We start from the raw sequence: 27,080 nt of genomic DNA on the forward strand, positions 1-27,080 counted from the left end.
GAAGCGCGTGTGCGTGAGCCGCAAAGTAACATGGCGGCCGCCAGTGGCTGCCAGTTCTGCGCCCGCCCGATGCTGCCCCGGCTTTGGGCGGGCCTGGCCGCAGGGCCCAGGTCGCTCCTCCGGGCACCGGCTTATTCCACCGCGCTGGTTGTGGGGAGCGGGGGGCCCAGCCCGCGCGAAGGTGAGACCCGTCCCGCCCCATTGTTGGGGCTCTAAGGAGGGTCTCTGTGTAGCGCGTCTCTGCTGGGGGTTTGTCTTGTTCTTTGACAGGGAAAATAAATGCAACAAGCGGCATAAATACAGTAAACTCCCATCAAGTTAAGCTTGTGCGTAACAGACTTTACTAGGTTTGTCTTTCTTTTCGGTGTGGTATTGCCTCTCTCTGAATTTCCTGGGTCTGTAATGCTTGGTTTTGGGCTAATCACCCCGGTGACGCCTCTGTATTAGTATACCTGTACATGTGCTCGACGCCATCCTAACGCAGCTCTTTATCCGTAAACAGGATTGGCAAGATGTTAACACTATACTTCTATGTGGTTTAGACAAATAAACCTTAAACACTTGCTATTGATGTTACCTGGCAGGTGCTCAAATACTATAGGGAAGATCTTTTTGCAATTTGTCCAAAGCTGTGGAAGTAGATTTTGTTATAGTCATCATATCTTTGGTCTGATGTTGACTACTTTGGCTGTGAGTGTTCCATATACTTTGTCACTGTTGCTTCACAAATTGTCATCAGGCTATACCAATTGTTAATAAGATCAGACTTCCTACTCATGAATCAAACTTTGTATGTGTTAGCTTCTGTGCATATAAATATCTACCCTTGGGAGAGCAGGATCTTAGTGGGCAGTACAGAAGACTAGTTTATCAGATACATATTGCAAGGATTGATGCAGATCACAAGAGCTAATTCAGTATTGCCATGAGTGGATAGAAATTAGTTGACTTGAGTGGAATTGGGGATACACTAGAGCTGAATTTGTCCTAACATCATTAGAGTGCTTAAAGATCTGCTAAATTACTACTAGTGTATGATTTTATTTGCTATATTGATTTTATCTCATTAAAAATTGTATTTTTGAAATACAAACTTAAGAACATGAGGTTGGTGTTTCTTTTTGCCATTTTTAAAATTTAAATGTCCAGACAAGACTCTGAAAATGTACCAATATGAAAGATGGTTGGGCTGGGGGGGAAGTTAGCAAGAGAGGTCTATGGTCAGTTTCCTGTTGAGATGTCATTCTCTAGATGGTAGGTGTCTGGTAAATTTGAAACTCCTTCCTCATTCTGGCAGCTCAAAGTGAAAACTCCACTCTTTCCCCACTTTCCTTGCCAGTCCCCATTGCTGTGCTGTGGGACTGGGTGTATTTGTGTAAAACTGACTTTCTTTAGACTGTTGTATGCAGTGTTGTTGTAGCTATGTTGGTCTCAGGATATTAGATACACAGGGTGGGTGAAATAATATCTCTCACTTGAGCAGCTGCTGTTCATGAGAGAGATGAGTTTACACCAGACCTGATGAAGAGACCTGTGTTAGCTTGTCTCTCACCAGCAGAAGTTGGTCAAGTGAAAGATATTACCTCACCCATCTTGTCTCTCTCATTCTTCAGAGTTTCACAATTGCCAACCCAGAGGTGAAACTCAAGTGTCTTGTTCATTTTACTATGTTGCTCATAGCTTTCCTGAACAGCAACAGCAAAAGCACTAGAGCTGTGCTCAGACTCTGGAAGACAGCACTGTATTAATTTACATTTGAAAGGTTATCTCTGCAAATGCATGGGCTCTGCATAAAGGCTAGAAATTTAACTCTTTAAAGGAGAGCTTCAGTTCTGCAGAAACTGATGGCTGAGGTTGCTCTTTTCCACAGATAGCTTCCTTCCCACCGCTCACAAGTGATGTGTGATTTTAAATAGTCCTGATCTGAAAGTCAGTTCTTGTCATTGTTTTTTAATCTAACTATAACAATTAATTCTGCAGTTTGGATTTACCATTTAGTTTTACTGTTGTCTTGAGATGCCATGGAATGATGAGGCAAAGTAAAAATTGTTGAATGTGCAAGTTTTTAGCAGTGCTGTTTAAGTCTTTCTGAAGATACTGCTTTATCTTGCAGTTGCAGCATCGAGAAGAAGCAGGACATCACAAATTGCAGGAAATAGAAGAGTGGTAAGAAATAAAAATGTTTGCAACTACCTTATCTGCAAGACTTTGTAGAGTGTTTACTTCATATTTTAGTAATTTGTCCATTAACCCTCCCTGTCCCAAGAAGCTTACAGTCCAACTGTAAGACAGCAGATGGATCCAGACTGTCATGAGAATACAAAGAAATGATGAGATGCTGTTGGTCAGCATGACAGGCAGCAGTTTCAGCACACCAGCGACCTACCCGTTGTCAAGGCTTTTGTAGGCATTGTGGCAAAGAGTTTTAAGGAAGGATTTGAAGGAGAAAAATGAAATGGCTTTGTGTATGTTAGGGCAGGGTGGATTGATTTAAATCAGTGACTTAAGTTACCAGCTTTAATTGCGATTTAAATCAACAAACAGGAAACTGAGATTTAAATTGTTTTTTTAGTCTTGTTTTGCATCTGTACTCTTAGTTTTTTCCTAAAGAAAGATTGATTCTCATTGCTTGGTAATCATTAAAACAAATTGAACTAAATATAGCCTTGAAACTAAATTTGATGTTTCTTTTTGTTAACCAGGAGGATATGCCATATTAATACACATTTATTTACGTCATAGCTTACATCTATTCAGAATTTTAATTTTTACTCAGTAGATGAATGTTTTACTTATGATTTTTGTCAAGTTTCTCTTGAAAAATTAACTAAAATTGCATAAAACAGTATTTTTAAAATTTTTTTTTAGTTAAATAAAACTACCTGAAATGTGGAGGATACATAAGAAAAAATTTATCAAAACATGATTTTTTGCATTTAAAACTAACTGATTTATTAAACATGTGAATTGAATGTTTGTTTCTAGTCACCATTTTCCTTCAGAATTTTAGAACTAGTGGACCTCATTCTTGCACACTTAGTTTTTATGTATAGATTGGAAGAGGAAGACACGTTTTCCTACATTTTGAACTCCCAGTTGGTTTCTTAACTTTGAATGCACTAGTAATTGAACAGAACTAGTTGAATAAACTAAAATGAAGAAAATATATATTTTTTTGCATCTGCAAAAGAGGCTACTTTTGTCAAGAACTGGTTTAACATTTCAACTAACTCTTGGTTACAGTTTAGTCCATGTCTTCCACCAGTGCAGTGGTTTAACTGTCTTTAAGACTTTGGCAGAAAACATGTACTGCCTCATAATATTGTTTAGTTTTAATTAAATGATTTCAATAGGTTATAATAAACTTAGGCCTTAAAACATATTTTTATAATTTCAAATATAATTTTAAATAAGTTGATTAAAATTAAAACAGGTTTATTTTTTTAAAAAATCTTATTGATTTATTTACGTATTACACATACACACATTTTTATCCATCCTGTCTTATAGAAAGTTCCTCCGAAGCGTGAAAGGCAGCATGAGAGAAAAATTTTAGGTGCTTGCTTTGAAAATTTAACAAGCAGGCAATGGAGGCTGGCATCATGGACCATTTATAAGATAAGAGTTGATCTTTAGACACTGAGGGCAGGTCTGCACTATGGAGGAAAGTCCGTCTAAGCTATATCAGTTCAGTTACGTTAGTAAGGTAACTCAAGTCGACATAGCTTAGCGTGGGGTCCACACTATGCTATGTTGACGGGAGAGCGATCTGTGGTCGATTTAGCAGGTCTTCACCAGTGGATTGATCGCCACAGCATCGATCCACTGGCAAGTGGGGATAAGCCATGAAGGGCTTTGAAAATGTTTGGTGCGGTACAGAGAAGGCAGTCCATGGAGGGATGCAAAGAGGGGTGATATTTTCAAAGCGACAGGGTAGAAAAATACAGTTTACAGCAACATTCTGAATGGCCATTAGTGTGGAAAGATTGCATTTGTGAAGGCCATAGAGAAGGAGGTTACAGTAATCAAGATGGGAGCCTGGATGGGGGTTTAACTGTGTGAATGGATGGGAAGGGATGTATCTTAGAGATGTTATGCTGAGGCCAAGCATTGCCGACTTCAGGTCCTCGGAGTTAAGGTTACACTTAAAAGAAACCCATATATGTTGAAGTGTGGCCTTGACTCTTGAGTTTTCTGCATTTGCAATACTTGATTTTAGGATAATTACATCAACTATCATGGCTTTGACACTAAACTACTATGCATACTCAACATTAACTCTGTCTGAGTGGGCTTTTTTTGTCTGGGACTCTCCTGTGTGGTTTTTTTTGGTCACTCACAAGAAATCCAGAGGGGATGCATTATTTCTGATTATTTGAATGAAAATATATATATACACATACACACACACACTCTCTCTTTTAAGGGCAGATTCAGTGCCACACCAAAGCAGCCAGAGCACAGCAGCCAGTTAAGCTGAATCTACAACTGCTTTGTAATAGCAGCGCAGTGCAAAGTGGCCAAAACACTGGTGAATCTCACTCTAAACCAATTGAGTTATTGGTTTAAAGGGTTGTGTTAGTAAGATATGTGGTATGTGCAGTGGTGGCATAGAGCTCAGTCTGAGGCCCAGTGTGACTGTTCTTTAAAAGTTCCTTGTCTTGCTCCCTCGTCAGTACTCTCTTTGCTCAGTGGAGATGAAGCATCAGTGCCATGGGGTCTTTCAAGCCCTAAAACCCAAGCTATATTGAAGTTGTTAAACTTTTAAAGAACAGTGACAGTTGTGTCAAACATTCTCACTGATAGATTGCTTGGCACATGTCCAGTCTCCCTCATACCACTGAATCATTACAACCATAGCTGTAGAATGAAAACTATCTGTAGATTCCTGTGGTGATGGCTTATGGTTATCTCTGTCACACTGGCCCCGCTTCTGTTACATTATCCAGTTTAATTACTTCTTAAAATCCTTAAACTAACAGATAATTCATTCTGTGCTCAAAGAGTAAGAGTGTTAAGATCAGGGAGAATACATTGTATTTTTCTTACAAAACAAAGACAAACTCAGCCTTAACTGTGTGAAATCATGACCAATGCCTCAATAATCCATTCAAAATACTGCTGCAAAGATCACTTTCTTGACTTAACCCATCACCCCCTTTGTGTCCTTCTGCTTGCTTCCCTTCTGTATTGCATCAAATATAATTTTTTTGGTCTTCACTTTAAGACTTTTCATGGGCTGTTTTCCTGCCCTACCTATCACTTCTTACGCTGTTGAGATGCAGAGTTCTGTATCTGCTCTACTAAATATGCCAGCCTACATCGCCCACTTCTACTTAAATTTTTGAAACAAGTACTTTCATGCTTTCTTCCAAGCTGCCCTTCGTGCATAGAAAGAGCTCCCTGTAAACATTTGCAAAGCCACTTCATTGTTGGCCTTCAAATCTTCTAAAACTCTTTTCTGTCATGAGGTTGACACAGCTGTGACCTCTGCGTTTTATGGTGGCCAGTATTCTCATCGTTATCCCATGCTCTTCATTCTGTTTGTATCCACGTGTTTCATCGTTCCATGAATAGTAAGTTCTTTGAGGCAGGGGTGGTCTCTTCGTATTTGTACAGTACCTTACACAATGGGGTCCTGATTCATGATTGGGACGCCTAAGGCACTGCCACAGTACAAATAATACATAATGAATTCTAAACCAAGCTACTCTGGGATATTATGAGCAAAAAAAGGTGATGGTGGTGGTGGGGTGTTAAATCAAGTGAACTGCAGTTAAATTTTCAAAATACCATAATTTTTAACTCTTGTTTTGTTGGTTGTTCTATTGGAATTTAGTTTACCTGCTTAGGCACTCTGAAAAATCCCACTTGGTGCTTTTCTGCATCTTTAGGCATCTAAATACCTTTCAAAGTCTGTCCCTAAGAGCTCACATTAAACATCATTTGGTCATCTCTATGAACTTATAATGAAACCATGGAAGACTAGACTTAACTTTCCTGATACTTCTAGAATACAAGTGGAGGTGGGGGTGGTGGACCTCTTCTTTATGCAGCATAAATAAACCACAGATGGGCACAAGTCGCTCTTTTAAATTCCTTTGCATGTCCCCTTTGAACTTTTCTCAGAATGAAATAATAATAATGATACAGAATAGAGGTCTAAAATTTGGGTTTGACTCATCTTCACTTTTTACATTTGCAGATTTGAAACATGGACGTGCGTGCACACACAAAATACCTCAGGGTAAAGAGAGAGACTTTCTTGTTGTGAACATAGCTTTTTCTAGAACATCGTGATTGTAGTTGTTTGGTTAAAATAAGATGTTTATATGATAGAATAGATGTTCTACAGTTGAAAAGGAATTTATTAAACACTTACTACAAAAGTATCTTTTCTTAAAACTCAATAACGAACTTAGCAAAAAGCATTTCTTGAAGTTACTGGCCTTAAGATCCACTGTAGCCTGCCAGTCAGTTATTCCTGAGAACACTCTTCACTTTGACTATTATTGGTCTCTCTCTCACAATAACTGACCCCCACCTATTTTGTATCACTTCTAATTTTTTTAGCCTGGAGCTCCTAGAACTGAAAAGATGGCTGTTGATCAGTACTGGGGCAATGTTTATCCAACTGCGGCAGCATTTAATCCTTCTTCGGTGCCTCTTCCCATCCGAATGGGCTATCCTGTGAAGAGAGGAGTACCTCCACCAAAAGAAGGCAATTTGGAGCTTATAAAGGTAGGTGCATCACAGTAGTCTTTATATAACTTAGTTTTATTCCAGCTCTCAAAGTCCAATGATTTACAATATGGCTTGATCAAAATATTTTCTCCAGATAGCACTTCATACTTGATAGATTTATATATACTTCATACATTTATCACACAATATATTTAACATAATACAGCTGTGCACCCAAGTAGCGAATGAAGATGAAGAGAATCAGTTCAGCTTTAATATCAGTTTACTGTGATCCCTTAAACTTTCATGTGTACAGGGTCTGGTCCTGTTGACTTGATCTCATAACTTATTAATGAGACTTGTGCTGAATCACAGATGAGAAGAGACACTTGTTTAATCCTCTCTTTTGAATCTCCTATCACACACTTGGTCTAAAGAGAATTAAGTAGTATAAGTAGTAGAAAGTAGAATAAGTAGTCAGACTTTGTTTATTGAGCAAGTTATTGTCTGCTCAAGGGAGTGCCTTCAATTTTAAGTTCTCACAGCAGTTTGTTTGTTTATAAGCAAACTAGGTTACTGAAAAATAATCAAATATTTTATTTCAGATCCCCAACTTTTTGCATCTGACTCCCCCAGCAATTAAGAAACATTGTACAGCTCTCAAAGGTGAGTTTTTGCCTTTTCTTTAAAAGAGTCTCCTTGAAATTCTTAAGACACTTTAATAAGTAATTTAACTTAATTACACCACTGTGTGATAAGATAAGACGACCCACATACAAAGCTTGCTGCTTGTCAGATTTCTTTCTCAATATTGTCCAGTACCATTTTTCTTTTCCCATTGATTGTTATGGAATCATTTCACAAGTCTATATATATTCATGTTTCATCAGCTCTCAGGGAGTTGTGTTTTCCCAGAAAAGAGGCCACTGAGAGGCGTAGTGTGTTACTCTGGGTTGCGATGTATTTGATGTGCTGGTGAGATTGCTTTTCTCTTCTGTTAGGCTCAGCTAGTGTAGGGAAATGGATAACCTGATGTCTTGATGAGTATGGGGCTTGGATATGACTCAGTCCAGAGAAGACTACAGCCTGGTTTATGCACAGTGCTTTGTACCAGTAAAACTGTTGTTTAGGACTGCATTTTTTTTAAAACTGATATAGGTTTTCTGGTACAACCCCCCAATCTGGATGTAGTTATATCCACATAAATGTGCTTCTACCCTAATCAGAAGAGGAAGCTATACTTCTATACATTTATACTTGTGTAATTTCATCCACCCTGGGGTTGTACTGCTTTAACTGTAGCATTTTAGCTATACCAGTATAAGGCCTGAGGAAAGCAGCTGGAAGAGTTGAAAAAGATTGTATAAATTCTCCAGCTGAGATTGCGCAGCAAATACAATTTGTTGTCTTAGATGTTTGGTTGCTCTTGGATGCTGAGATAGTGACTGAGGCCAGGAGTGTGTTTTTTGATCTGTGTCTTTTGAGAATTTCAACCTATCTTCTTCCAGTGAAGATCTTGCCATAGTTATCCATGCCAATGTCCTCTCAAAATTAATTACTGTAATGTGTTCTGCTTGGTTCTACAACTTGAAATGGCTTGGAAATTAAAACTAATGATGAACATAGCAGTCCCCTCCTTAGGTGGAGTTTCATGCCAGGGCACATTCTACTGGTGCTATAGAATCTCTACTGTATGTCAGTAAGTTTCCAGATAGAATTCAAAACGTTGGTTTTAATTTATAGATCCCCTAAATAGCTTGAAACCTGGTTACTTGAGAGATCCATCTGTCTCTTCCCTTCATCTGAGATCAGTAAAGATATTTCAAGCAGGAGCCTCCTCCATACAGAATAGGGATCTACTGGCAGTGTGATCTCTGGGAGGAATTCTCTACTTTGAAATTCAGGGGTCTTCTATCTTGAAATTTGTTTTTCACCCTCTGCCCAGACGCAACAGATCCGCGAACTGTTAACTAGAGCTGGTCAGGAATTTTTTAGAAAATTGTCCATGTGCCAAAATAGACTTCAAAACAGAGTCAGGTTTGATAAATCTTCCAACACCCTTTTCCCCCCCCCGCACTCCCCCCCCCAAAAAAAAAAAAAAAGTTGAAGAAAAGCTTCAAAATTATTGAAACAAAACAATTTGGCTGACCCAAAAGAGAAAAAATAGCTTTTTGGTTTTCAGATGTTTTCAGAATTTTGACCTTTTTTTCCTGATTTGAGATGGGAGGGGAAAAGACTTCTCAAATATAAGATATATAAATATAATAAAATTCTCAAATATTTGGGAGTTTCCCACCCAGCTCTGCTATTAGCCTTTAGAATATTCTCCAAAGCCCATCTTTTCTTCTGGACATCTGAAAAGGGTTCTTGCAGCATGAAGTTGATGAGCTGATTTCAAAAGTGAAGAAATATTGTTGTGGTGCTTGTAAACTAATAACAGCTTTATGTTTTCATTACGTAAGGGAATATGGTTTCCCTATAAATATACAAAAAAATTCTTTATAAATACAAGTAAGCGACAATTTTTTTTAAAACGTTACTTTTGTATCCCTCAGATTTCTGCACTGAGTGGCCAGCTGTATTGGACAGTGATGAGAAATGTGAGCAGCATTTTCCTATTGAAATTGAGACAGTAGATTATATTTCAGCAGGGCCATCTGTTCGTAATCCCAAAGCAAGAGTGGTGACCTTAAGAGTAAGTACTATATTTTAGTAAACAACAAAGGCATTTTTAAGCTCTCAAAAAGTGTTGCAATTGAGCCTCAAATGAAAGGCAGTAGATTACTTTACTTTAAACAGAGCAACATGTAGAAACTCATTCATATTAGTATGACCTGTATCAGATATAAGTGAGGAGCAGTTTAAAGTAAAGCCAAAGTGGCATACTTCCTGTGCATTCAAATGTTCTGTAAGGCAGACAGAGATACCGTTATCATTCACATGAATTTATTTTAGAAACAGAAATGCCATCAAGCTTGATAGTCAAAGTCTTTGTTATTCCTTGGGTTAAGGAATCTTGCTTAAGTAATATCTAACCAATGACTGGCATTTTGTGGGCCTGATACCTTTTAGCATTCATTATTACTTTTGCATTTTTTCATTTGTTTGCTATAACTGTAAGACTTATTACAACAAGAAACTTTAATATAATGAGTTAACTTGTATTGTGGCCATAGGGATCTGTTTAACAGCTTTCTAATTAATCTCTCGTGCTTTCTAATCTAATGTCATCAGGTTAATGTGCTCTGACTCGTGATGCTCATTATTAATTTGCTAGAATGTGATAGTAACAAAAGCTGGAATTGGAACTGTTCCCAAAAACAGAAATCTAGTCCTAGGAGTGCAGTCATTTCAGGTATTTTATTCTTTGTCTTCAAGGTGACTTACAAAGGGGAGAGGAGTTATAGTAAAACAGAAGACATATATCATCAAGCAGAATTAAAAATTATATTATATTTACCCCAGAAGTGGCAGAATATAAACTCATACCTGGTTTTGCTGCAGAACTAGAGCATTTGAGTGATATTTTACTCAGCTAGAACAGAAAGGGCAAAGTGAGTCATTATCAGAGAGCTTTAATTCACCTCTCTGTTGAGAGTTTGATATTCAGGAGTTCAGAGAGACAAAACTCTTCTGTTTTATGAGTTAAGACATGGAAAGCAGGTATCCTGTTCTAGGGATTTGAAAACAGTGTAATCCTTCTTGGGGCCAGGATGGCAGAAATAGTGTTATTTTTTCCTCTACTATTTTATTTTAGGTAAAAGTAGTGTTTAAAATACTGTTCTGTTATCTCAGTGGTCCTAATATAGTTATGACTTGATTAATATTCCAGGACCTACAACTACTTTAAAATGGAATTAAGGTTGTGAATAATGGGGCTGGAGTGGGATTAAAAATATTCCAGAGATGTTGTAATTATTATCCCCAAAATAAAGCATTACAAACTATGGTAATTGAATTAGTTAACTCTTCTGGATTTCTTTTTTTATATGTAAGATAGAGATGCACAGTTAAGGCATGCATATAACCTTAGCTCTACCTTGTAGTGACATCCTGCAATAACCATATGATTAAGGCATTTCAGTGTTTGTGATCACAGATCAGATTAAATTGATTTTTAAAGACGTATTAGACTTTTTTGTATTTTTCCCCTTGTGTTGCCAATGCAAGGGAGAGTTAAGTTTTTACTGGATGCCTTAAGTGTGCATTTCTTACACTAATATTTTTGCAGTACAACTGTTAACTCAATTTCCTGGGTTTGTAATGGTTTTAGGATAATTAAAGCATTGTTATGTATGTTTATTCCCCCTCTAGTTACTGAAATCTACTTTTAAGCTTAACTGCATTTTAACTTAATTTTTTGTCTTAGAATCTTTGTAATTGAAAATGTCATACACTAAACAACAACGCTAAAGAAGAAACACAGGGAACACGACTTTGTGATTGTAGTATTGACATTAAATAATTTTTTTAAACTTTTAGTTTGAGGGCAGATTCCAGTACACCAAAGCAGATAGCTTTGTGCAAAGCAGATAGCTGAGGGTACTGGTGAATTTGACTCTTAATTTGCCGTTAATTTGACCTACTTGCATAGAGGGCTGAGTTAATCAGACAGATGGTATGTGAGGCAGTGGAAGAGAGGAGAACAGGGAGAACCCAATCCCAGTGTCTTTTGGCTTTACGGGTTACCCTATCTATCTGGCCGTGCTGTCTCAGCATGCAGTGGAGTTCAGTAGCACTGATGCCCAAGCTATTATGTGGAAATGGAATCTTCTAGAGAGCAGCAACAGATTGGCTAAGTAATCAACCAGTGAGAACTCTTGACACGTGTCTAATCCCCCTCATATGACTGACTCTTTACAACGAGTAGAATTGTTGTATGCAAAGTAACAATACAGGAGCAGTGGTGACTGGTGGTTACAACCCTATCTGTGACCTATTATAATTACAAAAATATTAGATACCATTATTAACAACCTTGGTTATAGTTATGGGCAAGATAAGATTTCAGATGAGTTTAACTGTATGGATGTGTTATTCCACAAAGATCATTTGGGACAAAGGAAAGACTGAGAGGAATGCTAAATTTCTTGAATGACCCTATTTTTAAACTATAAGCAGACTTGATTATTCATTTTGTACTCAAAGTATAAGTACTGTAATGTTGGGAAGGATACACTGTTTTTCATACATAACAAGGAAGTTGTGGAAAATGGAAAATCCTAAGTATGGAGAATCAAGACCAGTGCCTCTAGTGTAAACTAACGTCCCTTGGGGTGCAGGTCTTTGGGATGCATGAGGAGGAGTATATTTGGTTTTGAAATCTTAAAGGCTTGTGTGTACTTTTTGGGTTTGGGATATAGGGGCTTTGGGGTGGGGAAAGTGGTAGTAAGGGCATTGGACCCTGGTTGAGGTAGCCAGGGTCCATCTCCATTTCCTGTGGTCGGGGTGATGAGGGTTGGCTTGAGTGCTCTCTCTTGATGTCAAAATCCAAATACTTAGTAAGAATGCATAGAATGCTGTCAGTGACCATCTATTATAACACATGGGTTCTGGGGGTGTGAAGTATATAATGCAGAAAATGGCTTTTGATTATCTCTCTCTCTGTTTTTGTGGAATGAACTTAGTGCTGTTGAAAAGCACTGTATTAACAGACCTACAGAGATTGTCATTTTTCAGCCTGATCTTTAGAATTGCTTTTGTGGCTGAGATATTAGCCCCGGGGTAGGCAACCTATGGCACATGCACTGAAGGCGGCACGTGAGCTGATTTTCAGTGGCACTCACGCTGCCTGGCCACTGGTCCGGGGGGCTCTGCATTTTAATTTAATTTTAAATGAAGCTTCTTAAACATTTTAAAAACCTTATTTACTTTACATACAATAGTTTAGTTATATATTATAGACTTCTAGAAAGAGGTCTTCTAAAAACGTTAAAATGTATTACTGGCATGCGAAACCTTAAATTAGAGTGAATAAATGAAGATTCGGCGCACCACTTCTGAAAGAGTGCTGACCTCTGTATTAGCCCTTTGTCTGAGCCCCCAACAGTGGGCTCTGTTGTATAATAAGGATGGGTCCCGTTAAAAACTTCAGAAGACCACCGAGTTGTAAATTCTATAGAAGAGCCATCAGATTATGCTAACTTTGAATAATGGTTCACTTTACCTCTGAGCTGTCTAGTGGCCTGAGCTATCCAGTGTTTTTCCCTCTCATTTGCCCATTAGATATAAGTCGCTACATTTGTGAATTGGAACTGAATTTGACTTGTCAGTAACTAACAATTTTGTACTTTACAATTAAGTAAAGTCCTATCTAGCTGAAATGTGTGTCCTCTGATATTAGCATAGGATATGCTGTTTATAGGGCAGTGTGTGGCTATTTATTAGTATTCAACCAAAAAAAAGAGAATAAAAATGAAACAGCCAGCCATATGGGCTTAACAAGCACTAATGATCATACCCGAGACCTCATTATTGAATTCTCTTTAGTGTTCTCTGATTAATTCTCTGACAACACAATCTGCCTGGTGGGGGGGCGGGGTTGCGGCGGAGGGGGGATGTTACGGTGGAAAGCAGATGACATTTGGTCAAACAATGACTGAGATTTTATCATAAGTTTGCAGGTATTTGCTGCAACAGTTTCCATTGTACCATGGAATAAAGAAACCTCTGATATGCAAATCTATATGAAACAAAAGTGCAGAATTGTATTGTTTTTGAAGAAAAAAATTGAGGCTCTTTAATATCTTAATTTGTCCCCACAATTTTTTTATTCCCTCCTCCTTCAGTGCACTTGCTTGAGTCTAATCTCAAATAGGAATCTTGTCAGATGTTAGTTTAATCTAGTGTTATAAGATTGAAAATATAATCCGGTCATTTTACATCATCCACTATTAATGATACTATAGTTTATAAACATTAACTATCATAAAACAGTGTGGAGCAGTCTAGTTGATAGTTGGAAACAGTAACATTAATATCCTGCTTGAACTAGCTAACTGCCTAAAATGTCTGTCATAGTAACATGGCCCTGATGAGCAGAAATAAAAATGAAATCTTTTTTTTTTTTTTAACGTCCTGTAACATAAACTGAGCAGACAGTTAAATATTGCTTATGGAACACAGTAATACAAGAATGCTATGAAGGTGTTTATTGTCATGAGTTTGGGATAATTACACTATACACATGCGAGTATAAAAGATACTGATACCCCACAATTTGTAGTATGAAAAGTACTACTATGTTACAATGGAAGTGTTTTGCATTGTTGGTAAATATGAGCTAATGCCTGAGATCTGGGTTGGTGGTTTTCACTAACTTGCTTTAACAGAACCTCCTGGTATATAAATAGCATACATAGGCACTGTAAAATCATGACTAACGTGTGTTTGCCACCCAGTTTCTGAAACCCTTCAGAGCTCATAGCATAATCTATTCACGTCGCTTTCTGCAGCACTGACCTATTCTTAAAAGAAGTATTTGACAAAGAATGTTTGCCAAAACTTTAGCCACAAAATAATTAATTGAAGACGACGGTCATTCAAAAATGTGTTAAAACTGGCAGTAGAAATGTCCTCTCAACTGTTCTAAATGGTGGCTTAGAGAAGGGTTTTTATTGTTGAAGCTTTAATGAAAAGGTAAACTACTTAGAACTTTGGTTTCTAAGATCTCATTCAGTTTGCTCTTTGTAGACCCTAAGGATCCAGTGGAAAATCATATGAGAGTAGAAGTATTTACTCATTACCTTTTTTAATGTGCTCTATGATGGTATAGCCATTCTCCTGGAAGAGATTCCATTTTTAAATCGTGTTAAACGTACGAGACCCACTCCTGCAGACGCTGGTGTCTGTCTTGCATGAAGCCAGACCTCTCAAGTGAACTGGATCATGTGCGACATTCTGATTTTAGGGTGAATCAGGCTGCCTCTTAAACAATAGGAGAAAATTCTGATCCCCTCCCCCCATACTGTAAGCAATAGACAGAATTCACATCTTACATCTGCTGACTGCTTTTTATATTTCCATACACTTACACAGCCCTTTATTACTAAAACCTCATATCCTGATACTAAAAAGTAGGCAGGATCCCCTTCTTACAAGTAACTTTACAGAGAGTGCATAAGGAAATTGCAGGCAGTACTGAGATTAGAGCTCTCTTCCACTCAAATTGCCTTTCAGACTGAATGTGCTAGATATGTGCTTTGGTTATCCAGTCTCCAGTCACTGCACCACATTCTCTCCTAAAGCAAGAGTAAGAACTCAATTTTTCTGATGTCCAAAATTCTAATGCTTGCCTAGTAAGTAGTCATGTAACCCACAGACTGTGTGTGTGATGAGTCCCCATCTAGTGGCTAGTCCACATAGAGGTCAGCATTTGTTTAAGGTTTGTAGTGGGATCTGAAGGTCCAGGTTTCAAATTCATGTAGAGTGAATTTACAGTTGCATGTGACAATGTGTTTTTTAATTTTCTTTCTAGAAACTGGTTAACGTAGTTAATAGACAGAACCTTGTTTAAAACGGAATGTACAGTTTAAAATAAAATGTATAAATTGTGGTGTCATGTAACAAAATACAGGTAATCCACATTTAGGTCATTTGTCAAATATTTTGATTGTGATGTCACATGCTGTCAGATTCCATTTTCTCTGTAAGCCTGTCTCCTCTACACATTGCTAAAATTATAGAAATTGTTCTTACATAGACTTCTGCAATAGCATTGCCTTCTTTTCTTAAATCATAAGACCTCCAGAATAGGTAACATAGCTTTTGTGTATTTGTAAAAGGTTATGTGAAGTTACTTCTGTGATATTTTTAGTGCTAAACTTCCTTGTCCCTTTTTTTCCCTTGTTGGTTGAAGTCATATATTCCAAGTTCGGTGCCTCAGCCATTCTTGAGTCCTTAGTTTAATCCTACTCCTTATTAATCTAGTACTTTTTTCCTGAAGTTTGTTAAAGCCTCCCAATTCTTTTAACCCTTTAGCTAGCATTGACTCAGGGCTAGTCTACACTAGAATCGCTACAGTGACACAGCTGTAGTGCTGCTAGTGCAGACGCTGTATGCCGACGGGAGAGAGCTCTCCTGTTGGCATAATTACTCCGCCTCCCCAAGTGGTGGTGGCTATGTCAGTGGGAGAGCTTCTCCCCTCAACATAGCACTATCCATACCGGCACTTAGGTTGGTGTAATTTGTTGCTCAGGGGGTGGCTTTTTCACACCCCAGTTTAACTTGAGGTATACCAAAGTGAGCATGAGTGTGTACAAGCGCTCAGTCTGGGGGTTTTGTCTGCCTTTTCTTGACAAATCCCTTCCCTTCCCTTCCTCCCTTTGACTGGAGGGTTGTCAACAGGCCACTTCACCTTGAATGGTCCCTTGAAATATGTGTCATCTACTTATACTAAACAATCTGTCCCATCTTGTATTTATCTGTGACACTGAGGCTATGTCTGCTTTACAGCGGCACAGCTGCACCAATGCTGCTGTAGCGCTTCTGGTGAAGATGCTTTAAGAGGATACGAGAGAGCTCTCCTCTCGGCTTAACTCCTGCCTCTGAGAGAGGTGGTAGCTATGTTGGCTGGAGAAGCTCTCCCACCGACAGCACTGGCCACTCCAGCGTTTAGATTGGTATAACTTTGTTGCTTTGGAGTGTGGATTATTCACACCTCTGAGTGATGTAAGTTATACAGAAGTAATTTGTAGTGTAGACATAGCCTCTGTAAGTTTTCCAGACCTGAAAAAGAGCTTTGTGTGAGCTTGAAAGCTTCTGTCTCTCACCAACAGAAGTTGGTGCAATAAAAGATATTACCTAACCCACCTTGTCTCTCTAATATCCTGGGACTAACACGACTACAACAGCACTGCATCTTCTTTAATTGTCAGTATGTTCTGGTACTCTTAGTGCACAGAAGCAGGGTCCACATGGCCAGTTAATGCACAGCAAGCTAGAGCACCACAGATTTATAATCCAGCTTGCTGCACAGAGTCACCTCGTGGACAAGCCCTGATTCTGATCTTTGAGCAGTCCCTCAAAGAGCTACAATGGCTGCTGCTTGTTCCTTGCATTGTTCCTTTTCAGAGGAATTAGTCCATTGCTGATTAGCCATAAAGCCTTTTCGAATTCCTTAACTGCCTTTCACACTGGTGGATTCTAATGTTTTCCCACCACTCCTCAACAAAATTTTGTCATCTTGAAATCTGATATCCTTGTACAGGTGCATTCTGTGAATCCATTATTTGCCAAAGTGATTTCAAGTAGTTTATAGCCACTAGTACCAGTTTATCATTTTCTTAGGTTCTGTATATAATAAGTAGATTCAGGTTGATTTCCTCTTAGCTGGATTCCTCAGCTTATGCATTGTAAAGCTATTTTCTATGCATCTAAGGACTATAGGCTTGATGCAGGAACTACTGGGGAAAACTCTGTGGGTTGTGTTACAGCTGCTTGCATTTGTCAGTGCATCTGTTTTAATGTCATCCTGTTTTTTAGACACTTAGGACAAGCATTTTTGAAATATCTGAGTAGTAATCCTAGTGATCTGCAACACATACCTGTTTTTTTTTTCTCTGTGTCTGGATAAAAGGAGAGACAGACAAATTCACCCCAAAACTTTTTGTTCTCAAATGGTCCCTTGTCTATATTTTAAATATTTTTGACAAGTAATGCTTTTAAGGAGAATTCTATGAATGCACATATCTCAATTCCTGGCTTTTAATTCCTCAGTAAAAGATATTGTCTAACTAATTCTAAAAACATCTTGTTTGTATATGTGGATTGGATCTGCAAAAGAACTAAAGATGTTTTCTGTTGTACTCCAAGGTTAAGCTTTCCAAATTGAACTTGGATGACCATGCAAAGAAGAAGCTCATTAAACTTGTAGGAGAGCGGTACTGCAAGGACACAGATATACTTACCATTACAACAGACAGGTATGGTAACACAAGAAAAATGTCTGTAGCATTGGCTCTTTTGGAAAGTAGTGAGGGTCTGTTGCACTAATATGTCAATTTGTCTTAATAAATTCATATCTCTTTCTGAACTAAAATCTACTGATTAAATGCAATTACAAGTTTTCAGTTTGCAACTATATGTTTGTAATGGCAAATCTTATAAGTGTCTTAAAGTATCACCAGGTGCTGGAGAAATGCATATTTGTAATTCATTATCTTAAAATTATGTTTAGAAATGTGTGACAATTGGATTATATGAATTTTATATAGAAAGAGCATGAGGCAGAAAACTAAAAGGGCTTTGTTCCAATCCAAACATCTCTTCAAAACTCTCATCTATTAATGTCACTAACCATTGTAGTTATTTATAGTTACATTTCAGCAGGTTGCCCTGTTTTCTATCTCTCACTTTGGCATTTAAGAGGATAATCCAAAATGTCCTACAAATTCAGAATTTAATTCAGTAATGGGGTAACATCTGTTGATGTATACATGTTAGTGTTTGTAAAGCACTACCAATATAAAAGTACTAACTAGGTAATCAGAACACTTATGCACCTCAGCAGTATTATCTTCATTTTACAGCTGGAGAAATTAAGACACTCAGTGTTACTCAGGCTTCCATAGCAAGTTACTAGAGCCAAATTCAGAGCTTCAGAGTTCTGGCTTCCAATCCCATGTTCAGTCCACTTGATCATGTTACACTTTTTTTTTTTTTTTTTAAGTTATGTATATATAGTGTGTATCTTTCAGTGGAAAACTACATAACTGAAGTTAAAATAAACATAAGGTGTAACTTTTTGGTCACAGGCCTTTGCGTTCCAAGTTGTTCACAACTGACTATCTGTTACAACTATCATTTATTTAATACAATTGTGTAAACTTCTTTATTGAAACTGACTTGGTAGGTTATTTGATATTGGTAGCAAAATGTTAACTTAAGGTCCCTTCTGCCAGTCTGAGATGGCTTCTGTAATGGAAATTAACAATCTCGTACTGGATTTTGAAAGAGTAAGACTAACCTTTATTTTAGGCCAGTGGTTCTCAAACTTTTATACTGGTGACCCCTTTCACATAGCAAGCCTCTGAGTGTGACCCTCCTCCCATATATAGAAATGTGTTTTTAATTTATATTTAACACCATTATCGATGCTAGAGCCAAAGTGGGGTTTGGGGTGGAGCTTGACAATTTGCAAACCCCATGTAATAATCTCACGACCCCCTGAGGGGTCCCAACCCCCAGTTTGATAACCTCTGTCTTAGGCAATGCTAATTTTTAACCTCTTAATAAAATAGATTCTAATGTCAAAGGCTTTGAAGGAAAGCTATTGCTCCATCTACAAGGCCTTCTATATTGACCTAAGGTACACTATTCAAACTGCTGTTTGTAAAGTGCTGTGAAGTATCTTGTAATGAAATGTACTACAGCAAGTTACACTCAGTTCATTTAAGGACTCTTGCTTTGTGGAAAGAGTGTGGACAAAAAGTCTTGGGGCTCTTTTTTCCCCTCTCCTTTTTGTGACTGTTGATTCCATCATGATCCTTAATCATTTAGATGGATGCTGAAAGTGGTTCTGTTGAGAGCAATCTCTCCTACTTTCTACAATTAATGGTAGTTAACTTAGTTAATGGTAAAGGGTTGTGTTTCAGTGAAATTGAAACAGCAAAGTAAAGACTCGTCTTGATAAGAATTTTGCCTTTGAGTTCAAGCAACAGTTCTTTGAGTGATTGTAGGTATGTATTCCATTAAGATGTGCACATGCCCCTTGCACCAAAGCCAGAGAACGTCGCCTAGCAGTGCCTGTAGGACTGGTACTCATGTCTTCTTACCCTTTAGCCTATTTTAAGGTCCTCTCACCTCCCTAGACTATTTAAGGACTGTGGCAGCCTGACCCCTTCAGCTCAGGCTTTCTGGTATTTTATTGTATATAGGTAATGGTCAGTATTGTTTAGCAATACCACTAGGTTTAATTTGTAGTAGTTATTTAGGATAGATCGTTACCCTGGGTAATGCCCTCATTTTGGGGTTTAAACATTCTGTTGTGTGAGGTGTATATCCCCAGTAACGACCCCCCACATGTGTTGTTTGTTATGCCTGGGAGAAGAGCATGTTATAGAAAGGTTCTCCATCTGCAGAGGTGTTTCAAAAGGGAATGCAGGTGGTGTAGTCCATGAGGCCTACTTTGGCACTGGGGATGTCCACAGATCATCCAGCTCCATGCTCTTCTTCGGAGCTGACATGTGATACTTCTCTGGGTTCGAAGTCCAATGCTTCCCTTAGTCATCTGAGAAAGAATCATAGAATATCAGGGTTGGAAGGGAGCTCAGGAGGTCATCTAGTCCAACTCCCTACTCAAAGCAGGACCAATTCCCAATTAAATTATCCCAGCCAGGGCTTTGTCAAGCCTAACCTTAAAAACCTCCTAAGGAAGGAGATTCCACCACCTCCCTAGGAAACCCATTCCAGTGCTTCACCAGTCTCCTAGTGAAAAAGTTATCCTAATATCCAACCTAAACCTCCCACACTGCAACTTGAGACCATTACTCCTTGTTCTGTCATCTGGTACCACTGAGAACAGTCTCCTCTTTGGAACCCCCTTTCACTTAGTTTAAAGCAGCTATCAAATCCCTCCTCATTCTTCTCTTCTGCCAACTAAACAATCCCAGTTCCCTCAGGGTCCCACAGGACTGACTGAGACCATTCCAGAGGTCAGAGAGATTTTTCTTCATCTTCCAAGAGAGGGACTGACCAGCACCATGATTCCTCCAGTATGCCAGATGGAGTTGAGTTGCCCAGCTGCTCACTGGTTCTGTGCCAAGATCAGTTGGACACTGTACTGTTGAGGTCAGCACCAACGATCTCTGTGCCATTGGCCTAGCAGACAGTATCAGATGTACTCTGCCTCTCTGTTCTTGATTCCCCAATAAGTCAGGAGCATTCAGCTTCCGTGGCAGCTTCTGCTGTACTCTTAGCATCATCTGGTCCCAGAGCTTTCTCATTCATCAGTATCCTATACCACACTGCCTAACACAATAGGAATGGGGCCTCTGGCCTAGTACGTACTAGCCACCGTGACCCTTATTCCCAGTGGCCCACTTGAAATTCTTGAGATGTTCCTTGGCATATAAGATCCTGTTCTTCAAAGTAACCCAGCCGATTCTGGCTAAAATTTATCTTCCTGAGCCATCTCTACTACAAGTACAATCTGAGGTAATTCCTCCTGAACTGGTTCAGCCTGATGCTCTCATGCGGGAGCCTCCAGTGGCCCCAGCCCCTTCTACTTCCTGCTCACCTGATGACCCTAGGATACTGGACTGTTCTTCACCTGTGCCTGAGGATATTAAGTTATAGCAGGGCCTCCTGAGGCACATGGCTTCCACCTTGGGCGTTCAAGATGAGTTTATGCAGAATACATGTAAATTGCTGGGTAGTCTCAAGTCTTTAGCTCCAGGGAGGGTAGCTTTCCTGATAAATGAAGCTCTCTTGGAGCCTACCAAGTCCTTGTGGAATATCCCTGCTTCATTACCACCTACAGCAAAGCTGTCTAGGAAACAGTGTTATGTTCCTTTGCAGGGCTTTGAGTGCTTCTGTTCCCATCCAGTTCATAGCTCACTCATTGTAACAGCATTAATGACAGATCATGACAGGGAGATGTAAGTCCACCACCAGGGGCAAAGAATTTGAGAAGAGGGACTTGATGGGGAGAAAAATGTACACAACTTCATGATTACAACTGCGCATTGCAAATCATCAATTGTCACTAAGTTCAAACTCTCAGATAAGTTGCCAGAAATGCCCACTTAAGAGTTTACAGCTTTCAATGCAGAAGGTCATCTGGTGGGCAAAGCTTTCCTGCAGTGAGCCCTGGATGTGTCGTACACTTCTTCCAGAGCTATGGGATCAGCTGTGACTATGAGAAGGGCCTCATGGTTGTGAATTCCAGAAGATCTGATGTTCAGCAGAGCACAGTAGACTTAGCTTTTGATGATTGGCTTTTGTTTCAGTAGAAAACTGAAGAGACTTTACATTCTTTGCAGGACTCTCGGGCTACTTTGTTTGTGGGGGTTTATACCTGTGAAAAAGTAGGGAATTCTCTTAATGGTTTGCATGAATACTGTGTGTGTCTGTTTCCCTGTGTGCTGCATGTTTATTGAGATGGTGGGAGAGGGTGTTTGTTGCAGAGGAGGTGTGACCTCACTTAGCAGTCAGGGGCCTGGGTAACAACGTGGAGATTGGGTACCCTAGCAGCTGATGACTAGAAGGCCCACCCCATCTTGAAAGTCAACCAGTTCTGACCAGTGGGGGAACAAAGGACAAGAGAGAGGGTCCAGATGGCCTCTTTCCCTGGGACTGAAGACAAAGGATGGCAGAGGGGCTGTTGGAGACGGTAATATAGGATGATGGGCTGGAAGGAGGGGGCGGCTGGACTGGGGACTGAGAGAGCAGCCTGAGCCCATTGGGACTGGGGCAGACCCAGATAGACTGTGGACCCGTGGGCCCTGAGAACTTCCTGTGCTGGGTTCAGACATTCAATAAACTTTTCTGTTTTAAGCTGGCTGAGAGTCACTGCAGTCTAGAGATCAAGGTTGCATTGTTGCTTTTGGGTGTGGAGAGTGGACTCCATGAGAGGGCCCATGGCGAGAGAGACAGGTGTGCAGAAGTCTTAGAGGTACAGCTCCAGGAGGTGGCAGGGCCAGAGGGCCTAGCCCCAGAGAGAAAGTGCAGCTTCACGGAAAGCTGTCACACTGAAGAGGGTTACTCTGAGGGACCGTATGGAGCTGAGAGAGCACAGGGCCTGTGAGTCCTTGACAATACACCAGCTACAAGGAGGTGTCATTATAGAGGTCAGCAATAACAGCATGAATATCGCAATCAGCTATTTTTCTGGCAGTTGCTCTTCCCTGTTATGCAGCAGAACATATCTTGTAGAGGACATGGATTTTGGAGGAGAAATGGGCCTTCTGGATCTAATTTCAGCCAACTAGCTAGTCATCCTTCAGTGAGCAAGCAGCAGTTTTGACTTTTAGATCCAGGGCAGCATTCCAGTTGTGACATCCATGCCTTTGTCTGCTCAGGTTGGGGACAGGCTGTCTTGCTTTATCCATTCTTGAGATACAGTAATAGACAAATGGGCCCTAAGCACCATGAGATGGGGTTGTGCCATTCAATCTCTGTGCATCCCTCTTCCCTACATTTCTATTCATTCCCTCTTCAGACCTGCTCTCACAAGCCATTGCTCTTCCAGCAGGTCCACACTCTGCATCCTTTGGAAGCTATAGAAGAGGTCTCTCTGCAGCACTGGGGAAAGGATTCTATTCCTGGTATTTCCTGGTCCCCAAATTCAAAGGAGGGATGAGACCTATTCTCAATCTCTCCTCTTAACAAATGCATCAAATATGGGAGAATCCATATGGTCACTCTAAGCAGCTATTCTTCTGTGTTAAATCACAACTGGCCTGCTGGCCTGGATCCTCAGGATACCTACTTCCACATAGTGACTCTTTTTTTTCCCAAGCCACAGGACGTTTGAGACTTGTTGTGGCAGGTGAACATGATCAGTACACAGTGCTACCCTTTAATCTGTCCTCTCTTTTTTGCATTTTTACCAATGCATGTCAGTAGTGACAACAGACCTCAGAAAAAGAGGAATTCATGTCCCGTATTTGAACAATTGCATAGTGAGGGGCAAGTCAAGAGAACAAGTCCTCTCACATGTCCAATTCACATTAAGCCTTTTTCAGTAGTCTGGGTTTGATCTTGAACAAGAGAATGTTGACATTAATACCACCTCAAAAAATCAAGCTCATTGGGGTCCTCTTTGATTCTGCAAACTTGAGTGCATTTTTGCCAAATGAGTGATTCCAGGCAGTTAGTCACCTGTTTGTGTGTCTGCTCTCACGCTTCTCTTCCAGTCTGAGTGCTTCTGAAGCTGTTTGGTCATGTAGCCAAACCCTTATTTGGACCTGCATGCAAGATTGCACCTTTGTCATCTTCAAGCGTGGTTGAAGTTTATCTATCACCCAAATTCTCAAGCATTGGACTGTCAAGTTTGAGTGCCTCCAGAAGGTCTGGATTCTTTCCAGTGATGGTTAGTTCAGAGCAGTGTATGCCAGGGTATTGCCTTCGTTCGCCCCCATCGCCCTGGACAGGACCATAATTACTAGTGCTTCCACAATAGATTGGGGAACAAATCTGGGGGAATTGGAGGTACAAGGTTTGAGGATGGAGCAGGAAGCATCTCTTCATATCAACATCCTGGTGCTTTGAGTCATTTACAATACCTGCAAGGTATTTTGAGCACAGCTCAAGGCTGTAGCAGTTCATGTACCCACCACCGCCACAATGTATTATGTGAAGAAGCAAGGGGGAGCTCACTCCAGTCAGCTGCTTCATCTCTTGACAAAGCTCTGGCAGCTCTGCACCGAAGATAACATCACTCCTGCAGTTTCTCATTTACCAGGGGCCTAATTACTTGGCCAATTGTCTTGGCAGGAATTTCTCCTAGAATCATGACTGTTCTCTTAAGAACAGTGTGCTGAGGTCCATCTTTGCATCTGTTTGCAATGGACAACAAGCAGTGCAGGTCCTGAGCAGGTATCAGTCAGTGTTCCCTGAGTGATTCATTTAATCTAAATAGTGGATCAGTCCTGATTGTATGCTTTCCCCTGATCCCAATCATTCCTGAGATAAAGATGGATCATCAGATGGATTCTCATCACACCAGCTTGGCCAAGATTGCGTTTCTTTATTAAAGTTTGCAGGATTGCTACTTGGTCTTCCATACCTACTTCTACCAAACATTATGCTGTCACATCTGTGTCCAAATCAGATTTGAGTTTTGGGAAGGCATTCTTGCAGTTGCTCTTTAAAGTAGACTCCAAGCCCCTTCTCCGCTTGATACTGCTTTTGAGTCACCTGATTAGAGTGCGTGTCTGCAATCACTTGAAGAAAAGATGGATATTTACCTATCCTGTCACATTATTTGTCAAGATGTGGATGCAGATGTTTATTTCACAACCTACCCTTCATCCCCTCTCCACTGAAGTATCAATTATTGATGTTTGGTATGAAGGAGAATTGAGAGGTCAGGGTTGAGTTGCCCTTTAAATAGCTTGGGGGGGGGCCTAAAAGGCCAGTGGTTATGAGCACCACCTGTGCGGGTACTGCTACACAGTGTTCTCTGACTTTGGTGCACTGGGCCATGTGCACAAGTGAATGGAATACATGACTGCACCCACATCTTGAAGAACAGTTACAGTACAGGTAAGTAACTGTCTTTTTTGCTGATTAAGAATGATGCAACTTGTTCAGTATTCAGTTATAACATACATAGCATTTCAATGTATTATCAACAGCTTACTAACTTGGATGCTGACACTAAATTCTCTAATCATGGTTATCAATTATGAATTTTAGATACTAGCCTTTGGGAAATTCTCATCAGAATTGTAAATAATAGTAAATAATGATGCATCTCATTTCACCTGCAGAAGTAATTTATTTTTCCAATAATCTGGCAGCTTCAAGTTAAAAACTCATTAAATATCCTTTCCAAATGGCTTGCGGTGTTCAGAAAAGCTTCAGACAAATATCATGGCCTCAGCAAAGTACATAGCACAAGTATTTACTTTTTGCTTGAGGAATAAAAAAGCTTTTAATATTTCTTGAGCCTTTCTGCTACAACCTGTAATTAAACTGAATTTCAAAGCCCTTCTTTGTCAGTCTCAAGTTAATTGAAAATAAAAGTACAACTTAGCTGTGTTCAGAAATATGAAGCAAATTATGATAAATTTAGAATTAATCATGAACACCTGCATTTTGTGTATTTAGTTTGGAACACTAGTTGGATACACTATTTCAGTAACTGGTTTATGTATATATCTCAGACTTTGTCCAAACATTTTGAGTTGTCGTCCAAATATTTCTATGTGGTGACAACAGTGATTCCTAACTTTATTTCCCATTTCATTCTCAGTACTGTTGTTAGTAAATTCTTTGGCTCATGCTTTCTAGGTTATTTTGTGTAACTATTATGTCCTTTTAAGTTTTTTAGTATTTGTTGTCAGTTGATAGAAATGCTTCAGTCAAGGTTATTTGTTTTTATGAAAACGTCTTCCACCAGGGGGCTGTAAAGAACCTCCAGGTGCAGGAATGGAAAACAATACTCAATGCTGATTATGTTCTTGAGGAGGGAGAGAAATCTGTTATGTTGGTATATCACAAGACTTACGTTTGTTTAATATTGCTTTTTTAAAAGTTTAGGTTGCTTTCCTGATGCTTAGTTTTGCCTTCAGTGCGGTTCTCTTTGTGCTCAATCTTATTTTTAAGAAATAACTAAGAGTCAAACTGTTACTGCAAAAATCCCCAGTTAAAGATCCTGTGAAGCAAGATTTTTTTATGTTCTCAAAGCTACTTAGCTGGTGATAGAGGCAGGCTTCACTTGGTGACAGAGTGGTTTGGCCCAACTCCCATTTGGAGGCTGGATATTTTTTAATTACACTAAACTAAAAGCAAGCCCTGGGCACAAATAGAGGGATTGAAGGCTTCTGCAGCTATTATGAAAGTAATGATGTAAACAAGGCTTATGTTCTTTGAAGAAATATTCACTCTGTAAATAGTGAGAAGTTAAATTCAGTGTTGCAGAGTAAGGACATTGCTTGGCAAGTGTTTAAATCCAATTTAAGCTAATTTAAACTGTAGATTGTAGACTTTACCTTTGTGACCATTGCTAACATGCTGTGATTATGAAGTTTTTCATGCTTTGGCTGTCCAAGTATCTGGCTCTGTAAGTCAAAAGGAGTTGTCTGTATGTTGCGCATCACCAATAATTTTCTGTGGGACATCTGAGTCAATTATATCTGTGTAACCCTCTGGCTTGTAATGAATTTGCACAGGTCTTGCTGCTTTAACTTGATGAACTGTTCTGTTAATACAGAAGGAATAGAAACCAACACCCTCAGTCTTAATTCTGTCTGCTCTACAAGGTTACTGGAAATTAAAAGCAGCAACAATTAGCAGCCATGACTCCAGATGCACAAAAAGAACAGATTGTGTTCCACAACCATCCTGACAGAAGAAATCCTGCCCTGGTTTAAAAACCTGTGGCCTGGCTTTGCAGGTACTTCAAGCCCAGGCTAGCTTAACCCATTGTGGGTAAAGGTTAGAGCCCAAGCTCCAGTTTAATGCAGATCATTGTCACCTGTCTGTTTTGAAGTGAGGATACGGGTAGTCAGTTGAGTGCTGACAGTCCTTGGTGTGTGTCCCACAATTCCCCCAAAGAACAGACAAGTTCTTCTGCAGTTGACAGAGAAAGAATCCTAGGTTGGCTTAGCACACAGAATCGTGGGTGACTGCAGAAACAGAAAACACAGTAATGCAAGTAGGACTTTCACTGTAGGGAGCCTTATACCCAGGCAAGGCTACCAGGTGCCCAGATCCAGTTGCCGATCACC

General features: G+C 39.6%; 1 protein-coding gene across 1 annotated transcript in view; it reads left to right on the top strand.

Annotated features, from left to right (window-relative positions):
- Positions 1–27,080, top strand: part of MRPS35 (mitochondrial ribosomal protein S35) — a 59,278-nt gene continuing 32,198 nt past the window's right edge. The window contains exons 1-6 of the mRNA XM_050966260.1: positions 1–181; positions 2,114–2,166; positions 6,574–6,741; positions 7,290–7,350; positions 9,240–9,379; positions 17,497–17,606. Of these exons, the coding sequence (XP_050822217.1) occupies positions 31–181; positions 2,114–2,166; positions 6,574–6,741; positions 7,290–7,350; positions 9,240–9,379; positions 17,497–17,606 (683 nt within the window). The 5' untranslated portion in view covers positions 1–30. The remainder of the gene's footprint in view (positions 182–2,113; positions 2,167–6,573; positions 6,742–7,289; positions 7,351–9,239; positions 9,380–17,496; positions 17,607–27,080) is intronic.

The sequence above is a fragment of the Gopherus flavomarginatus genome, chromosome 1 (genome assembly GCF_025201925.1).
Source record: "Gopherus flavomarginatus isolate rGopFla2 chromosome 1, rGopFla2.mat.asm, whole genome shotgun sequence".
Lineage (NCBI taxonomy): Eukaryota > Metazoa > Chordata > Testudines > Testudinidae > Gopherus > Gopherus flavomarginatus.